The 17,258-nt window shown below is 39.8% G+C and overlaps 1 protein-coding gene across 3 annotated transcripts in view; it reads right to left on the minus strand.

The window, feature by feature from the left end:
* ptpn12 (protein tyrosine phosphatase non-receptor type 12) overlaps positions 1-17,258 on the minus strand; it is a 135,577-nt gene that overhangs the window by 52,843 nt on the left and 65,476 nt on the right. For all 3 annotated transcript variants that reach the window (XM_080207449.1, XM_080207448.1, XM_080207450.1), the window contains exons 2-6: positions 15,515-15,623; positions 14,600-14,676; positions 10,194-10,289; positions 8,916-8,954; positions 8,281-8,352 (exon numbers count right to left, since the gene is read on the minus strand). In XM_080207449.1, the coding sequence (XP_080063575.1) occupies positions 8,281-8,352; positions 8,916-8,954; positions 10,194-10,289; positions 14,600-14,676; positions 15,515-15,623 (393 nt within the window). The remainder of the gene's footprint in view (positions 1-8,280; positions 8,353-8,915; positions 8,955-10,193; positions 10,290-14,599; positions 14,677-15,514; positions 15,624-17,258) is intronic.

The raw sequence follows: 17,258 nt of genomic DNA on the forward strand, positions 1-17,258 counted from the left end.
ATATCCAGTTATCTTCCAGAAATATTATGGACATTAATCCCCCTCATTCAAGGTGCTGGTCACTAACGAGATTTGCCACTCACTTCCCACGAGAAACAGCATTATGGATGAGCAAACAAAAGAAAGTTCACAGGTCAAACTTTAAAACTTACTGACAACACAAAACAAAGTTCTAAATTTTGATCACTTAGCAAAATAAAACATCACAGCTTTGAACTAGTAAAATTGCTCACAACAAATTGCTACAGGAGTCTACGCATATGGATGGAAAAAGCAATAAGCATCAACATGGGAACAAGTAGAATTAATCATTGTAAAAAACATTCCTGACAGTTCATTGACAAAATCCATTCTGTGACGTAAAACAATATCTCTCCCCCACACCTCATCCCGTACTCCCCTCCCCCAAGGCTGTAAAACGTTGATCGAAGCCTTACAGGATATTCCTAAAGTCTAAGCCCATTAAATTTAATAGAAATCTTAGAAATATTGAATTGACAGCCAGTGTCACCTATTAAGGGTTCATTTCTTTTTGCTACAGTTCACAAAACAATTTACAAAAATATTTACTTTCAAGGCATGGGTATAACCAAACATTATTCACCAAACTTTGCTGGATTCTGGAGAAGTGCTGGAAGATTGGAAAACGGCTAATGTTACACCGCTGTTTAAAAAAAGGTAGCAGGCAAAAGGCAGGGAATTATAGGCCAGTTAGTTTAACGTCTGTAGTTGGAAAAATGATTGAATCCGTCATCAAAGAAGAAACAGCGAGGCACCATGAGAAGAATTGTTTGATAGAGCAGACGCAGCACGGATTCGTTAAGGGGAAGTCACGTTTGACAAATTTATTGGAATTCTATGAGGATGTGACGAGTGCGGTAGACAGAGGGGAACCGGTGGATGTGGTGTTTCTCGATTTTCAAAAGGCATTTGATAAGGTGCCGCACAAAAGGTTGCTTCAGAAGGTTAGGGGGCAAGGAGTTGGGGGTAAGGTGTTAGCATGGATAGAGGATTGGTTGTCTAATAGGAGGCAAAATGTTGGTATCAATGGATGCTATTCTAATTGGCAGTTGGTAACTAGTGGAGTGCCGCAGGGATCAGTGCTGGGGCCTCAGCTATTTACCATTTATATAGATGATCTGGAGGAGGGGGCTGAGCGCAGGGTGTCGAAATTTGCTGATAACATGAAGATAAATGGAAAAGCAAATTGTGCAGAGAGTGTGGAAAATCTGCAGAGGGATCTAGACAGGCTGAGCGAGTGGGCAAGGACCTGGCAGATGGACTACAATGTTAGCAAGTGTGAGGTTATCCACTTTGGCAGGAATAATAGTAGGAGGGATTACTATTTAAAAGGGTGAAAAGCTGCAGCATGCTACGGTGCAGAGGGACCTGAGGGTCCTTGTGCATGAATCGCAAAAACCCAGTCTGCAGGTGATCAAGAAGGCGAATGGGATGCTGGCCTTTATAGTGAGGGGGATAGAATATAAAAGCAGGGAGGTCTTGCTGCGACTGTACAGGGCACTGGTGAGGCCGCAGCTGGAGTACTGTGTGCAGTTTTGGTCGCCGCACTTGCGCAAGGGTATTTTGGCCTTGGAGAGAGTGCAGAGGAGGTTCACCAGGCTGATACTGGAGATGAGGGGGTTGGACTATGAAGAGGGACTAAATAGACTGGGTCTGTACTCATTGGAATTTAGAAGGATGAGTGGGGATCTTATTGAGACGTATAAGATAATGAAGGGGATGGATAGGGTAGAGGTAGAGAGATTCTTCCCGCTCAGAAAGGACAACAGGACTAGAGGGCACAGCCTCAAGATAAGCAGGGGTTGCAGCTTAGAACGGAGTTGAGGAGGAACTTCTTCACTCAAAAGGGTGGTGAATCTCTGGAATTCTCTGCCCGTTGAAGTGGTGGAGACTACTTTGCTAAATATATTTAAGTCACGGGTAGGTAGGTTTTTGGTAGGCAAGGGAATTAAGGGTTATGGGAGAAGCAGGAAAGTGGAACTGAACCACTTCAGATCAGCCATGATCTTATTGAATGGCGGGGCAGGCTCGAGGGGCTAGATGGCCTACTCCTGCACCTACTCCTTATGTTCTTATTATGTTCTTATTATGTTCTTATTATGTTCTTATTATGTTCTTATTATGTTCTTATTATGTTCTTATTATGTTCTTATTATGTTCTTATGACCAAGAGATTGTGTTAAATGATGGGGAACTTTAAACTTGGTTCCCATGTGGCTTTGAGAAGTCTTATCAAAGAAACTTTGGCAAGTTTTTTTTTTAAGTTTATTTATTATTGTCACAAGTTGTCTTACATTAACACTGCAACAAAGTTACTGTGAAAATCCCTAGTTGCCACACTCCAGCGCCAGTTTGGGTACACTGAGGGAAAATTCAGCACAGTCAATGCACCTAACCAACACATTGCTGTATGTGAGAGAAAACTGAAGCAGCTGGAGGAAACCCACACAGACACAGAGAGAACGTGCAGGCTCTGCACAGAGTGACCCAAGCAGGGAATCAAACCCCGGTCCTTGACGCTGTGATGCAGCAGTGCTAATGACTGTAGGCATCTTGTATCCTGAAAATTTTACACTCTTCTGCCCCAATTTGTTGAAGGTGGAGGGAATGGACATCTAGCCAGTGCTGATCAAGCAGATTGCTTTATTCTGTCAATCTTCATGTGTTGCTGGAGCAGTACCCATTCAGACAAATGGGAAGTGCTCACATCATATTCCTGGATAGGAGCGAGAATAACAGGGTAGTTGTTATGGGGGACTTTAACTTTACAAATATTGATTGGAAAAAGCTATAGTTCAAGTTCGTTAGAGGGGTCAGTTTTTACCCAATGTGTGCAGGAAGGTTTCCTAACAGTATGTAGATAGGCCAACAAGAGGTGGTACTGGGTAATGAACCAGACCAGGTGTTAAGACTTAGAGGTAGGTGAGCACTTTGGTGATAGTGACCACAATTCAGTTACGTTTACCTTAGTGATCGAAAGGGATAGGTATATACCGAAGGGCAGAAGTTATAGCTGGGGGAAGGTAATTATGAGGTGATTAGGCAAGATTTAGGATACACAGGTTGGAGTAGGAAACTGCAGGGGCTGGGAACAACTGAAAGGTGGAGCTTGTTCAAGGAGCAGCTACTGCAAGCCCTTGATAAATACATACGTGTCAGGCAGGGAGAAAGTGGTCAAGCGAGGGAACCGTGGTGTACTAAGGAAGTTGAGGTGAAGAGGAAGAAGGAGGCTTATGTAAAGATGAGACCTGAAGGCTCAGTTAGGGCACTGGAGAGTTACAAATTAGCCAGGAAGGAGCTAAAGAGAGGGTTAGGAAGAGCTAGAAGAGGACATGAGAAGACTTTGGCAGGTAGGATCAAGGAGAACCCTAAAGCTTTCTATAGGTATGTCAGGAATAAAAGATTGATTAGTGCAAGATTACAGCCAGTCAGGGACAGTAGTGGGAAGCTGCGTGTGGAGCCTGAAGAGATGGGAGTGGCACTAAATGAATATTTTTCGTCAGTATTCACGCAGGAAAAAGTCAATGTAGTCAAGGAGAATACTGAGATACAGGCTTTTAGATTAGACAGGATTGAGGTACATAAGGAGGTGGTGTCGGCAATTCTTGATAGTATGAAAATAGCTAAGTCCCCTGGGCCGGATTTATCCTAGGATTCTCTGGGAGGCTAGGGAGGAGATTGCAGAGCCTTTGGCTTTGATCTTCATGTCGTCATTGGCTACAGGTATAGTGCCGGAAGACTGGAGGATAGCAAATGTTGTCCCCTTGTTCAAGAAGGGGAGTAGAGACCATCCTGGGAATTATAGAGCAGTGAGCCTTACTTCTTTTGTGGGCAAAGTTTTGGAAAGAATTAAGAGATAGGATTTTTAATCATCTAGAGAGAAATAATTTGATTAGGGATAGTCAACACGGTTTTGTGAAGGGTAGGTCATGCCTCACAAACCTTAGAGATCTTTGAAAAGGTGACCAAAGAGGTGGATAAGGGTAAAGCAGTTGACATGGTGTATATGGATTTTAGCAAAGCATTTGATAAGGTTCCCCATGGCAGGCTACTGCAGAAAATACAGATGCATGGGATTGAGGGTGATTTAGCAGTTTGGATCAGGAATTGGCTAGCTGACAGAAGACAGAGGGTGGTGGTTGATGGGAAATATTCAACCTGGAGTTCAGTTACTAGTGGTGTACCGCAGGGATCTGTTTTGGGGCCACTGCTGTTTGTCATTTTTATAAATGACCTAGATGAGGGCGTAGAAGGATGGGTTAGTAAATTTGCAGACGACACTGAAGTCGGAGGAGTTGTAGACAGTGAGGATGGATGTTACAGTTTGCAGAGGGACATAGATAAGTTGCAGAGCTGGGCCGAGGGGTGGCAAATGGAGTTTAATGCGGAAAAATGTGAAGTGATTCACTTTGGTAAGAGTAACAGGATTACAGAATATAGGGCTAATGGAAGGACTCCTGGTAGTGTCGATGTGTAGGGAGATCTCGGTGTACATGTGCATAGATACGGTTGATAAGGTTGTCAAGAAGGCATATGGTGTGTTAGCTTTTATTGGTAGAGGGATTGAATGCCGGAGCCGTGAGATCATGTTGCAATTGTACAAAACTCTGGTGCAGCCACACTTGGAGTACTGCGTACAGTTCTGGTCACCGCATTATAAGAAAGATGTGGAAGCATTGGAAAGGGTGCAGAGGAGGTTTACCAGGATGTTGCCTGGTATGGTGGGAAGGTCTTATGAGGAAAGGCTGAGGGACTTGAGGTTGTTTTCGTTAGAGAGAAGACGGTTAAGAGGTTGCCTAATTGAGGCATACAAGATGATCAGAGGATTAGATAGGGTGGACAGTGAGAGCCTTTTTCCTCGGATGGTGATGACTAACGAGGGGACATAGCTCTAAATTGAAGGGTGATAATTATTGGACGGCTGTCAGAGCTGGGTTCTTTATTCAGAGGGTAGTAAGGGCGTGGAATGCCCTGCCTGCAGCAATTGTGGACTCGCCAACTTTAAGGGTGTTCAAATGGTCAGTGGATAGGCATATGGATAACATTGGAATACTTTAGGTTAGAGGGTCATTAGATTCATTCCACAGGGTGGCGCAAAATCGAGGGCCAAAGGGCCTGTACCGCACTGTAATGTTTAACCTACCTTGGAGGTGGGCTAGTCATTGAAAATTACTCAATCTTTGTCTCATTTTAGTAGCTTGTTGGAGATGGTCATAGTTTGACACTATGTGCTGCTAAATAACATGACACTAATCAATACAATGTTTTTGACAGCACACGTCAAATCCACAACCCCAATCATTCAGAAGGGAAAAATGTGTCAGATGCATGGAAACACCACCATTTGCAAGTTCCCTCCAAGCCATACAACATTCAGACTTGGAATTATATCATTCTTTCACTGTCATTACATTAAAATTCTGGAATTCCTAATTGCACTGTGCATGTACCTACGCGCACACATAATTGCAGCAGTTCATGAAGGCAGCTCACCATTATCTTCTCAATGGCAATCAAAGTGCTGACCTAGCCAAAAATGACCATGTCTCATGAAAATAACAACCTAAGCCTGCTTATATTGTTTCAGGTTTGTTGCATACAGGCATAGACTGTTTCATTATCTGAAGAACTGCAAAAAGAGCTGAGCACTATGAATTAGCAAACAGTACTATTTAAGTGATAATGACAGAAAGGCCACTGATAACAGCAGCACGATTGTTCAGAGGTAGAATTCTCACCTGCCACGCCACTACTTCTAATTGAAGTATCTATTAGCCGCAGTTAGGGCAGCATGATGGCACAGTGGTTAACACTGTTGCCTTATAGTTCCAGGGACCTGGGTTCGATTCCCAGCTTGGGAGACTGTGTGGAGTTTCTCCCCGCGCCTGCTTGGGTTTCCTCCAGGTGCTCTGGTTTCCTCCCACAGTCCAAAAATGTGCAGTTTAGGTTGATTGGCCATGCTAAATTGCCCCTTAGTGTCCTGGAATGCATAGTTACTGGGATTAGTGGGGTAGATATATGGGGATAATGTCTGGGTGGGATTGTTGGTGCAGAATCAATGGGCTGAATGTCCTCCTCCTGCACAATGGAGATTCAATGATAAAGCAGCTGAAGATTGTATAGCCTCTGATGAACTCTGAATGATGTGCCCTGAAACTCAGATGATTAGCCTTCAACAATCACTTCTTGTTGCCAGATATGACTCTTGTCACTTTGTCTCCATATTTAGTTCAAGGCTGAAATGAGCTCTGGAGCCAAGTAATCTGGTAGAGTCCAAACTGCACACTGGTTGGGTTATTGGTGAGCAAGAGCCACTTGCCAGTTCTCTGTTTCTACAACCTTGGTGATGATGGGTCATTGGCTGGGTTGGACTTGTTAGAAGAAAACTTTTCTTCAAGTAACATCCCTAGACCATTTTTCACATCGTAGTGGTTTGCTATGGCTGAGTGATTTCAAACGGCAGTTGAATTTTGCTTTCATTGATAACAGACTGCAAATATATACAGGCCAGGCAAGAACAATAAGCTTCTGTCATAGAATCTCTATAGCGCAGAAAGAAGTTATCTGGCCCATTGAGTCTGCACCAACCACAATCCCACCCAGGCCCTACGCCCATATCCCTACACATTTACCCGCTAATCCCGCTAACCTACGCATCACAGGATACTGAGGGGCAACTTTAGCATGGCCAATCAACCTAGCCTGTACATCTTTGGACTATGGGAGGAAACCGGAGTACCTGGAGGAAACCCACGCAGACACAAGCAGAATGTGCAAACTCCACACAGACAGTGACCCAAGCCAGGAATCGAACCCAGGTCTCTGGAACTGTGAAGCAACAGTGCTAACCACTGTGCTACTGTGCCACCCACTTTCCCTGAAAGGGACACTGATAAACCAATTGTTTTTTTTAATACAATTTGACAGCTGCACAGTCATTACTGGTGACACCAGCTTTTTATTTACTAATTTGTTGCTTAAAAAGGTTAAATTTAAATATTCATCATCTCTAGATTGTAGGAGAACATAGCCTACATTCAAAATCCACAAATATAAGATGGGAAAACTTAATTTCGGATTCAACAATCTAAATCAGGGAGGAAAAATAAGTGTGGCATCAGCACATTGATGCAAAATTGGATGTCAAGTTGGGAAAACAATGATCAGGGGCTTGGACAATAACAGTTTTATTGCAGTACACTTTTGTGATAAAATAATGCAGAGGGACTCTTGTCAATATAAAAACTAATACCTAATATATATCTACCTAATGCAACAAGAAGCTAGTATCAATTGTTTCCATATAATGGAAGTTCTCAAAAAACTATGGTAGAAGTTAACTAAGCTTGACTTTGAGGGAAAACTCAGATTAGACAATACCACATCCTATTCTAAGTTGTACCATTAACACAAATTTCCAATCATGTTTATATGTGGCACTTCTCTTGAAATTCTACTTGGACAATAAACATACCTACAATGTAACTTTTAGGGATTGAAAACAATTTATATAAATTTATTATATACACAAATATTATATATATAGGTTCACGAAATGTCAGCATTGCTGGTTAGGCCAGTCCATTCTTAATTGCCCTGGACAAGGAAACAATGTGCTGACTACTTCAACTACTAGGCACAATTATAGGCTTAATACAAAACCTCAAAAATTCAATTGTAAACAGGGTGGCTGAGGGAGCTCAATATTTCATTTAAACACAGTGACCTTTCCAAAATCCTTCGTGGAGGGAGCTGAAAGAGAATCAAAAATTGAGAAAATCTGCCAGGATTCCAGCTGTGGAATATCATCCAATCTATCACTGGAAAGTGGAGATGTCAGGTGAGATCAGCACAAGGCTCAGTGCCAATGGTCAGACATCTGAGATAATCACTCCACAGGCTCAGACATGAAGATCAACTATTTGGGTAGGATGACAGTGGCCTTTGTCCATCAAACAACACCCCACCAAAATATAATTCAATCATGTATATTATTTCCTTTTGCTTTGGGGCACCGGAACGTCATACAGTGAAATGCAGTAAAGTCACGATCAGATCAATACTGATTTGTATTATTCCCCCTTAATTTAAAACTATAGTTCTGACACATTGAACCTGATGGTAGCCCAAAATAAAAAAAAGCAAAGCAAATCATTTTCTCAAAGAGGGGGGGAAAGATTTATTGCCAATTACCAAATTAAATACCATCATTCACACCTATTCAAAACACATCTGTCACATATAGCCAAAAGTACTCACACATGTAATCTGAAATTCTCCAAGACGAAGGACTGATTCCCCATGTGACGGCCAGTAACGCTCACATTTTTTCTACAGAAAAAATGACAATATTGAGAGAGTGTACATTTATTTGTGGCATTGTATAGTTTGCGATCATCATAAGAAACAAGTTTTCCTCTCAAAAACCTAACTTGAAGTGCAACCCATTGCACATGTTGCTTGTTACATCTTGATCTCTCTTCAACCACAAGTATTATTTTAAAATGAGTGAAAATAAACAATTACACAGCAGGCTGAGTTTTAACCAGACACAACTTGTGCAACCACAGAATAGCTCCCAACAATACATCTACTTCCCCTGACTCAAACATGGAGCGAGAGAAGGTGCAGCATTGTATCCCGACAGCTTGGAAATTAAGCTTACTACCCTTTGTCATTTTTCAATGGCCACAACAGGAATCTTCATGCAAATAAATTGCTTACAACCAGGCAAAACGGTGCTATAGATTGAGATCTCACAATTTGCTCATAAGACATGCAGGCAAGTTTCACAGAAGACACAAGGGTCCTGCAAAGTTAATATTCATGTGTACATTTCAAAAGAAAGCCCTTAAAACAGTTAGCACATGAAAAGCAAAAACAAGGAAACTTACCCTTCCCATTTCAAACTCACGGCATGCCATGACAATTATCTGAAAACAGGAAAAACTAAAGGTCAGTTAACTAGCTGAACAAGTGTAATAGATTTGTAATTGATAAAAGCTATATAACAGATGCAAGCAGTGGTGAAAGTGTTAAGATCTCAGTTCTTTACTGTAAAAAATAATGGGACAGTTCAAAACAGATAGCACCACTGCAATGGTCCAGATGTCCTACTGTGCTACATTGCTACGTGCATAATTTGTACCAGTTATTTGAGTAGAATACCTCTTACGTAAACCTTGAAGCCAAGTGCTAAACAAAATGGGTATTATGATATTTACTATCTGTTGCTGGCTAATTCCCAAAAGATATAGCACTCTGATCTGCCAACATACATGATTTAACTATGAAAGTGCAGTTATTCTATTAAAAAATACTTCTGATTCAAATATAGAATGTCTCAGCAAAGATATTTTGGCCTTGGAGGGAGTGCAGAGGAGGTTTACTAGGCTGATTCTGGAGTTGAGGGGGTTTGAGCTATGAGGAGAGGCTGAATAAACTAGGCTTGTACTTGTTAGAGTTTAGAAGAATGAGGGGAGATCTCGAGACGTATATGATGATGAATAGGATGGATAGGATAGAGGTGGAGAGACTCTTCCCGCTCAGAAAGGACAGTAGGACTAGGGGGCACAGCCTCAAGATTGGGGGGGGGGGGGGGGGCGGGGGGTTTAAGAACGGAGTTGAGGAGGAACTTCTTCACTCAAAGGGTGGTGAATCTCTGGAATTCTCTGCCCATTGAGGTGGTGGAGGCTGCCTCGCTAAATATTTTTAAGACGTGGGTTGATGGGTTTTTGATAAGCGAGGGGATTAAGGGTTATGGGGAGAGGGCAGGAATGTGGAACTGAGCCACAACAGATCAGCCATGATCTTATTGAACGGCGGGGCAGGCTCGAAGGGCTAGATGGCCTACTCCTGCTCCTATTTCTTATGTTCTTTATCAAGAATCACAATACAAACTGGCTACTGCCCTTTAAGTCAAATGGAATTTATCACAAGTACAGAAAGAGCAAAACAGTATCTCTTCAACACAAAACAAATTGGGCAATAGCTTAAGTCATATATTACTGAGCACAAACCTCATGAATTAAATATAATAAAAGCAAAAAATGACATGCAGTCTATTATAAACTTTAAATTTTCAGGTCAATTTCATTCCAAGTCGAAGTAGATGCATATTTTTAATTAAATTAGTACTTTTTAAAATGAATTGAACTTCTGCCAATACTTACTACAACTCTGTATTCCCAGATCATTCTCCAAAAGTCTAGTACAGAATTTGCTAGTGGACCCTGGGTAGCAATGTAGGTTTTTGGCCCATACACTCCCTGGAAAATGACAAGAATGTACTTTATCAAAATTTTATAAAGTGATCTAAAACACTACCTTAATAGTTTAGAAAGTAAAGTTCCAAGAATACACGTTCATCAACGAACAAGGTCATTGCTTTTATTCGCAGTAAGTACACATAAGCCCAAATGAAATTTGAAACAATACTCTATTTACCATATCTCAATATTTAAAATACATTTTGAACCAAAGTATTTTAAACAGCTCGTCAAAAATTGGTTTGGAAGCTAATGCCAAACATTTTAATTTTTTTTGCACCCCATCTCATCTTCTGTTCTCCCACTCCTCCAGGAAAATACCATTTGAAACACTCCAATGGTATAAACTGATGCAAATCACAAATAACTTAGTATGTCAGTGACTTTGGTTGGTCAGAGGATAGTACCAATGGTCAACTATCATACATGGAACAGAGGCTTATATAGGTTTCCCCATTTCTTCAAAGGTGGTGAGCTTACTGGCTGCATCATATCTATTCATCTCTATTAACATTGGTCTGGTTTGATTTGCTTTGCTACTTAAGTGTTGACTTTCAATTAGCAACTTTCTTGCCTCCTTCTGGACTTTTAGGCCAAGTTCAACTTGTTTTAAAAGCAAAGACCAGTAGTTGCAGGGATGTAAATTTAAAAATCAGCTTCATTAAGATGAAGATTTGCCACTTAAATAATCACAGCACTACATAATTGAACAAAGTAAATTACTGGATCTCAAAAGGGCTATATATAATTCATCTAATTAGTCCAAATGACTGATAGTTGAATCCAACTCAGCCGTAGGAGCAGAAGTAGGGCATTCAGCCCATCGAGTCTGTTCCGCTATTTGATGAGATACTGATGGATCTAACATGATAATCCTCAACTCCACTTTTCTGCCTTATCCCCATAACCATCAATTCCCTTACTGATTAAAATTCCGTCTATCTCAACCATGAGCATGCATGATGATTTAACCTCTACAGCCCTCTGCGGTGAAGATGTCCACAGATTCACTACCCTCAAGAGAAAGAAATTCTCCTTATCTCAGTCTTAAATAGGCAACCCCTAAGTCTGAGATTATGTCCTCTGGTCCAGGGCACAATCTCAAAAGGGAAACAACCTTTCAGCACCTACCTGTCAGACCCTTTGAGAATCCTATATGTCTCAATGAGTTCATCTCTTATTCTTCTAAACTCCAATGAGTGTAGGTCCAATCCATTCAACACCTCTCCTCGTTAGAAAATTCCTCCATACCTGGGATCAAACGAATTAACCTTCTCTGTACTGCCTTCAATGACAATACATGTTTCCTTAGGACAAGGGAACCAAAACCATTTACAGTATTCCAAGACTGGTCTAACTTGTGTCTTGTATAGTTTTAGCAAAACTTCCCTTATTTTAATACTCCATTCAGCCAACATTCCATTTGCCTTCGCTATTACCTGAACTTGCATGCTGATTTGTGATTTATGCACAAGGATCCCAAATTCTTGTGCTACATTTTTCTGCAGTCTTTCTCAATTTAAGTTATATTCAGCTCCTTTATTCTCCTTACCAAAGTGCATAATTTCACATTTCCCTCCATTATGTTCCATCTGCTAAGTTTTATCCGTTCATACAAATTGTCTATATCCTTCTGTAGAATTTGTGTCATCCTCACCACTTGCCCTCGCACCTATTTTTGTGCCATCTGCAAACTTGGCAACAGTACATTCACTTATCTCATCCAAGTCATTTATATTGTAAATACTTGTGGCCCTAGCATTAATCCTTGTGGCACTCCACCAGTTATACATCACCTTCCTGAAAATGCCCCTCTCATCCCAACTCTCCATCTTATTAGTTAGCAAATCTTCTATCCATGCTAATATACTATCCCAACTCCAAGGGCTCGTATTTTATTTTGTCACCTTTGTACATTACCTTATTGAACGCTTTTTGGAAATCCAAGTGTATTAAATCTTCTGGTTACACTTTATCTATCCTGCTCAGTATCATCTCAAAAGAATTCTAATAAATTTGTCAGGCATGATTTTTCCTTTCATGAAGCCATGCTGACTCTGCTTGATTATAATATACATTTCTAAACACTCTGCTATTACATCCTTCTATAACGAACTCCAACATTTCCCCAGTGGCAGAAGTTAAGCTAAGTGGCCTGTAGTTACGTGTTTTTTGTCTCCCTCCCTTTTTGAATAAGGGAGTTACAATGGCAATTTTCCATCTTCTGCGACTTTCCAAAATTTAAAGATTCTTGGAAGTTTACTACTAGTGCATCATTATCTATGTAGCAACTTCCGTTAATATCCTAGGATACAACCCATCAGGTCCATAGGACTTACCAGCCTTTAGAGCCATTAGTTTCCATAGTACTTTTTCCTCCAGTAATAATAATTGTGCTTATTTCTTTCATCCTCTAAATGTCCCTTGATTATTTAGTATATTTTGCAAAGTCAACAATATGTATGGAAAAACAAAAAAAAACAGCATTCATTGAGGGGAGGGACAAAGTCAAAAGAGATTATAAGAGACATTTCAGCTTTAAATTTTTAAACCCAGGACACACAAGGTTCAGTAATATTGCTGGTTTGAGACCTGAAATGGGAAAATAAAACACTGGAAATACTCAGGCAGCATTTGTGGAGAAATGGGATTCATGTTTCAGGTTGATGATTTTTTTTGCTGTGTTCTGGTGAAAGGTCAACTGCCTGACACATTAACTCTTTCATTCTCCACAGATGCTACCTGACCTGCTGCGCATTTCTAGCTTCTCTACTTTAATTGCAAAACACAATACAAATTTCATAACTAAACAAAGGAAGCAGTTAATAAAGAAAGCAATTGGAATGTTGGCATTTATAGCTAAAGGCACAGAATATAAAAAGGTAAGTAGTATTGTTGCAGCTATACAAGACATTGGTGAGGCCACAGCTAGAGTATTGTGCAGTTTTGGTCCTCGTATTTGAGAAAAGATGTAGTGGCATTGGAGGCAGTGCAGAGGAGATTCACTAAATTGATTCCAGAGATGAGGGGTTTGTTATATGAAGAGAGACAGTTTAGGCCTATTCTCTCTGGAATTTATGAGGGGAGATCAAGTTGAAGTATTCAAGACAATAAAAGGAATGGATAAAGTAGATGTGGAATGAATGCTTCTGCTGATGGGGCATTCTAGGACAAGAAGTCATAGTCTTAGAATAAGGGGTAGCAAATTTAAAACAGAGTTGAGGAGAAGCTACTTCTCCCAAAGGGTTGTGAATCTGTGGAATTCACTACCCCAAAGTGCAGTGGTTGCTGGGACGAGGAGTAATTTTGAAGAGTTCGACAGATTTTTAATTGGTAATGAGTTGAAAGGTTATGGGGAGAAGGCAGGAAAATGAGGATGAGGAGCATATCAGCCATGATCGAAAGGCAGAGCAGACTCAATGGGCCAAATGGCCCAATTCTGCTCTTATATCTTATGAGCTTATCAAGTTGGGGAAATATTTTTTCACATTAATATCAAGTTTCTATGCTTTTAAAATATTTGACTAGAAATGTAGATTGAATTGATTCCCAAAAGGCATGGCTCTAAAGTGGAAAACTGTCCCACAATCATGTCTAAAAGGCAATATGAACAGTATGGGAAATTTAAAAATGTAATAGACAAAGAGGAACACCTTTTTAATCAATTTCACAGACAGAATGATGATCATGCTCTATTCAACTTGAGCACTTGATGCCAATATTTGGGGAACAAAATGTTAATTCCATTTCACAGTACTACTGTTTAAAATAAAGTTGAAGTTTATTTATTAATCATAAGTAGGCTTACATCAACGCTACAATAAAGTAACTGCAAAAATCCCCAAGTCACCACACTCTGGTGCCTGTTCAGGTACAGAGGGAGAATTTAGCATGGCCAATGCACATAACCAGCACATCTTTGGACTGTGGGAGGAAACCAGAGCACCCGGAGGAAGCCCACACAGACAACGAGAACATGCAGACTCCACACAGTCAGCCAGTGACCTGAGCCAGGAATTGAACCCAGGTCCCTGAAACTCTGAGGCAGCAGTGCTAACCATTGTGCCACCTTTCTTGTCTCACTGAGCACAAAATCCAAACAAAGTTACCAGTTAATTTCACCACAGTGAAAATTTAGTGAGAACTATTTGCTTTTAGCAAATCATAGGAAACAGAAGCATGCTTTAAACATAAACTATCACATGCAACAACTATGACATACAGTCGCAATGTTTCAATAAATGCATCATTCTATCGCATAATTGTAACATTTTTCCATGAATAAATGGTGAAGGAATGGCATATATTACCTTAATAAAATTTGCGTTGATATAATCTGAATCTTGTTCTGAAATTTTCAGTGCAAGTTTCACTCTGCTATGGTCAACTATAGTGAAGGCAGCAGAGAGAATAAAAAATCTTTACAAACATAAACATTAATACACAGCATATCATTCAAACACCACACGCATTGAAACATCAAAATATAAATTCAAAAGAGCTTATCCCATAAATTTAGTCTGTTCTGAGAAAATAACACGCAAACAATTGGAGATGTCAGAGTTTATGCTGCATTCAAGTTAGAGTGAAAGAAAAAAACTGAATTATAATATGAAAGACCATCAAGATATTATTTTTAAAAAACTACCATGACAGCTAATACAATAAGATATATTAAATCAATGAACAAATACACAAGTCACTTGGGAAGATTCCAAAAAATTTACTGCACTATCAAAACTGTAAATTTGTCAATAACCTGTGCTTGTTAACCAATATCAGCTCCCAGTTAGGAAATGACTCAATTTTGAATATTCACATCCTGGTTTTCAAACCCTCCACTCTTGCCCTACCTCTAAATCTCTTTGTCACATAACCTCTCAAGATACCTGTACTTCACTAATTCTGGCATCTTGAGCATTCCCTACTATAACTGTTCCACCATTCGTTGCTATGCTTTCAGCTGCCAGGGCTCTGGAATTTCCTACCCAAACCTCCCCACTCTCTACCCCTCTTATCTTTAAAGGCATGCCACCTGCCCTAATAGCTATGTACTTGGCTCTGTGTCAAAATGGCTTTGTAACGTTTCTTGAACATTTAATAAAATTAAAAGCACTAAATAAATACAACCAGTTGTTACTAAAATCAATAGCTTTCAAGGTTTCCAGAAAATTCAAAGTTTTTAAAGTTATCTCCGAATTTAAAATACAAGTTTGAAAACTTACATGGCAAGATATCTTTATATCTGTTCTTTTTAACATTTTCTTCCTTTTCTCCAACATTTGTTGGGTAGATTTTTTCAGTTCTATATTTAGTTGATAGTCTTCTGAGTCGCTGTTTAAATGTACAAAATGCATGTTCATGGTTCAATATTTACACATTGTAATAATTTCTGTTAAACACAGAAAAGCCAAAGCAAAACTCTCAATAAAAAACATGGAATTTCCAGAAAATATGATAGCTTAGCTAGTTGGTACAATAGAAAATCTAACTTTTATTCTGAATGCATCATTGCAAGTAAACTTCCTTTAGACTTATTGCAGCTTCTTTGGGCACATTCTAGCAACGCCTTATCACTATGAGGAGATGATTCCTTTGTGACTCATTTCCCACACTTACATTCTAAAATTAACTAAAATTCAAATAGTACTAGAACTATGCAGGAGATTTCAGTGATTACTGAAGCGGGAGGCACTAAGAGAGAGAGTCTGGCTTTATAATATGGCTTCCCTGCTTCCATTTTAGGAAATTAGGGGTGAGGTGTAATAGTGAGTAGGGTAAGAAAAATGAGACACAAATGGACATCTCACTACAGGCAGAGTGTTAAAAATGGATGACAGTACCGTGTATGCATTTACTAAACCAAGAAAAGCCTATGCAGCTGTGCCCATTCTTACTTGATTGTTCTTCCATACCATGGTTTCTTGTTCTTTATATACCTTTGCAAACTGTTAATTTCCTTCAAGAGGACATATATTAATGCATTCACAATTTGGGAAATCTTACTATTTAACATATTTCATAATTTTTTACATTTTTAGACAAAAACAAGGAATAAGTTTTAAAAGCCAATAAATGCAAGTTTTTTCTTAATGCAAAGGTCTTCCAAAAAAGGGAGCAGTGCAGTCGACAAACAGTGGACCTGCAAACAAGAACCATTTTCTGAAATGTTATCAACATTCAGGGGTCTTGTTATGAACCACAATGCAGGCTCTTGTTTAGGTGAAAAAACCAAGAAACTGTTGAAAGAAAGGAAATTTATTTCAAGGTGCACCAGGTTAAAAAAGAACTGCAGGGCAAGAAGGGAAGTTGTCCTGCTTATGGTGGTTGCACCATTGATGCTCTTCCTCATTCTTGCGTTCTCTATACATGCATATTAATATTTTAATATAGTAGCCAACCTTTGTGGGAACCACTAACTTATTGCTACTGGCAGTTTCAGGCATAGCAGCATCAGAAGCACTCAATATATTAAATCCTCAAAAATAATTTAAAAAGCAACATGACTCAAAATGCAGACTAAATGGCAAAGTCAAAGATGGCAACAATGGGGTGCTTGATTTAGGTTTCGACCTCACTTAGACTGTTCTTAAGTCATCACATCAGTCTTCATTTAGCCCTAGATTCTGCAGCACTTGGGGTGGAAACTGTTCAAAAAGATAAATTTGATGCACTATTCAAACAGCAGAAAGATTTGTTGGGTACATAATTAATGATACAGTCTTGGAGTCTTCATCTGGGGACATGGAAACACTACCTGCAGTCGGTAATATCCATTAAAACATAGAACATTACAGCGCAGTACAGGTCCTTCAGCCCTCAATGTTGTACCAACCTGTGAAAGCCCATCTAACCTACACTATTCCAATATCATCCATATGTCTATCCCATGACCATTTAACTGCCTGTAATGTTGGCAAGTCCACTGCTGTTTGCAGGAGGGCATTCCACACCCTTACTACTGAGTAA

This window comes from Carcharhinus amblyrhynchos, chromosome 19, assembly GCF_965287045.1.
Source record: "Carcharhinus amblyrhynchos chromosome 19, sCarAmb.v2.hapA, whole genome shotgun sequence".
NCBI lineage: Eukaryota > Metazoa > Chordata > Chondrichthyes > Carcharhiniformes > Carcharhinidae > Carcharhinus > Carcharhinus amblyrhynchos.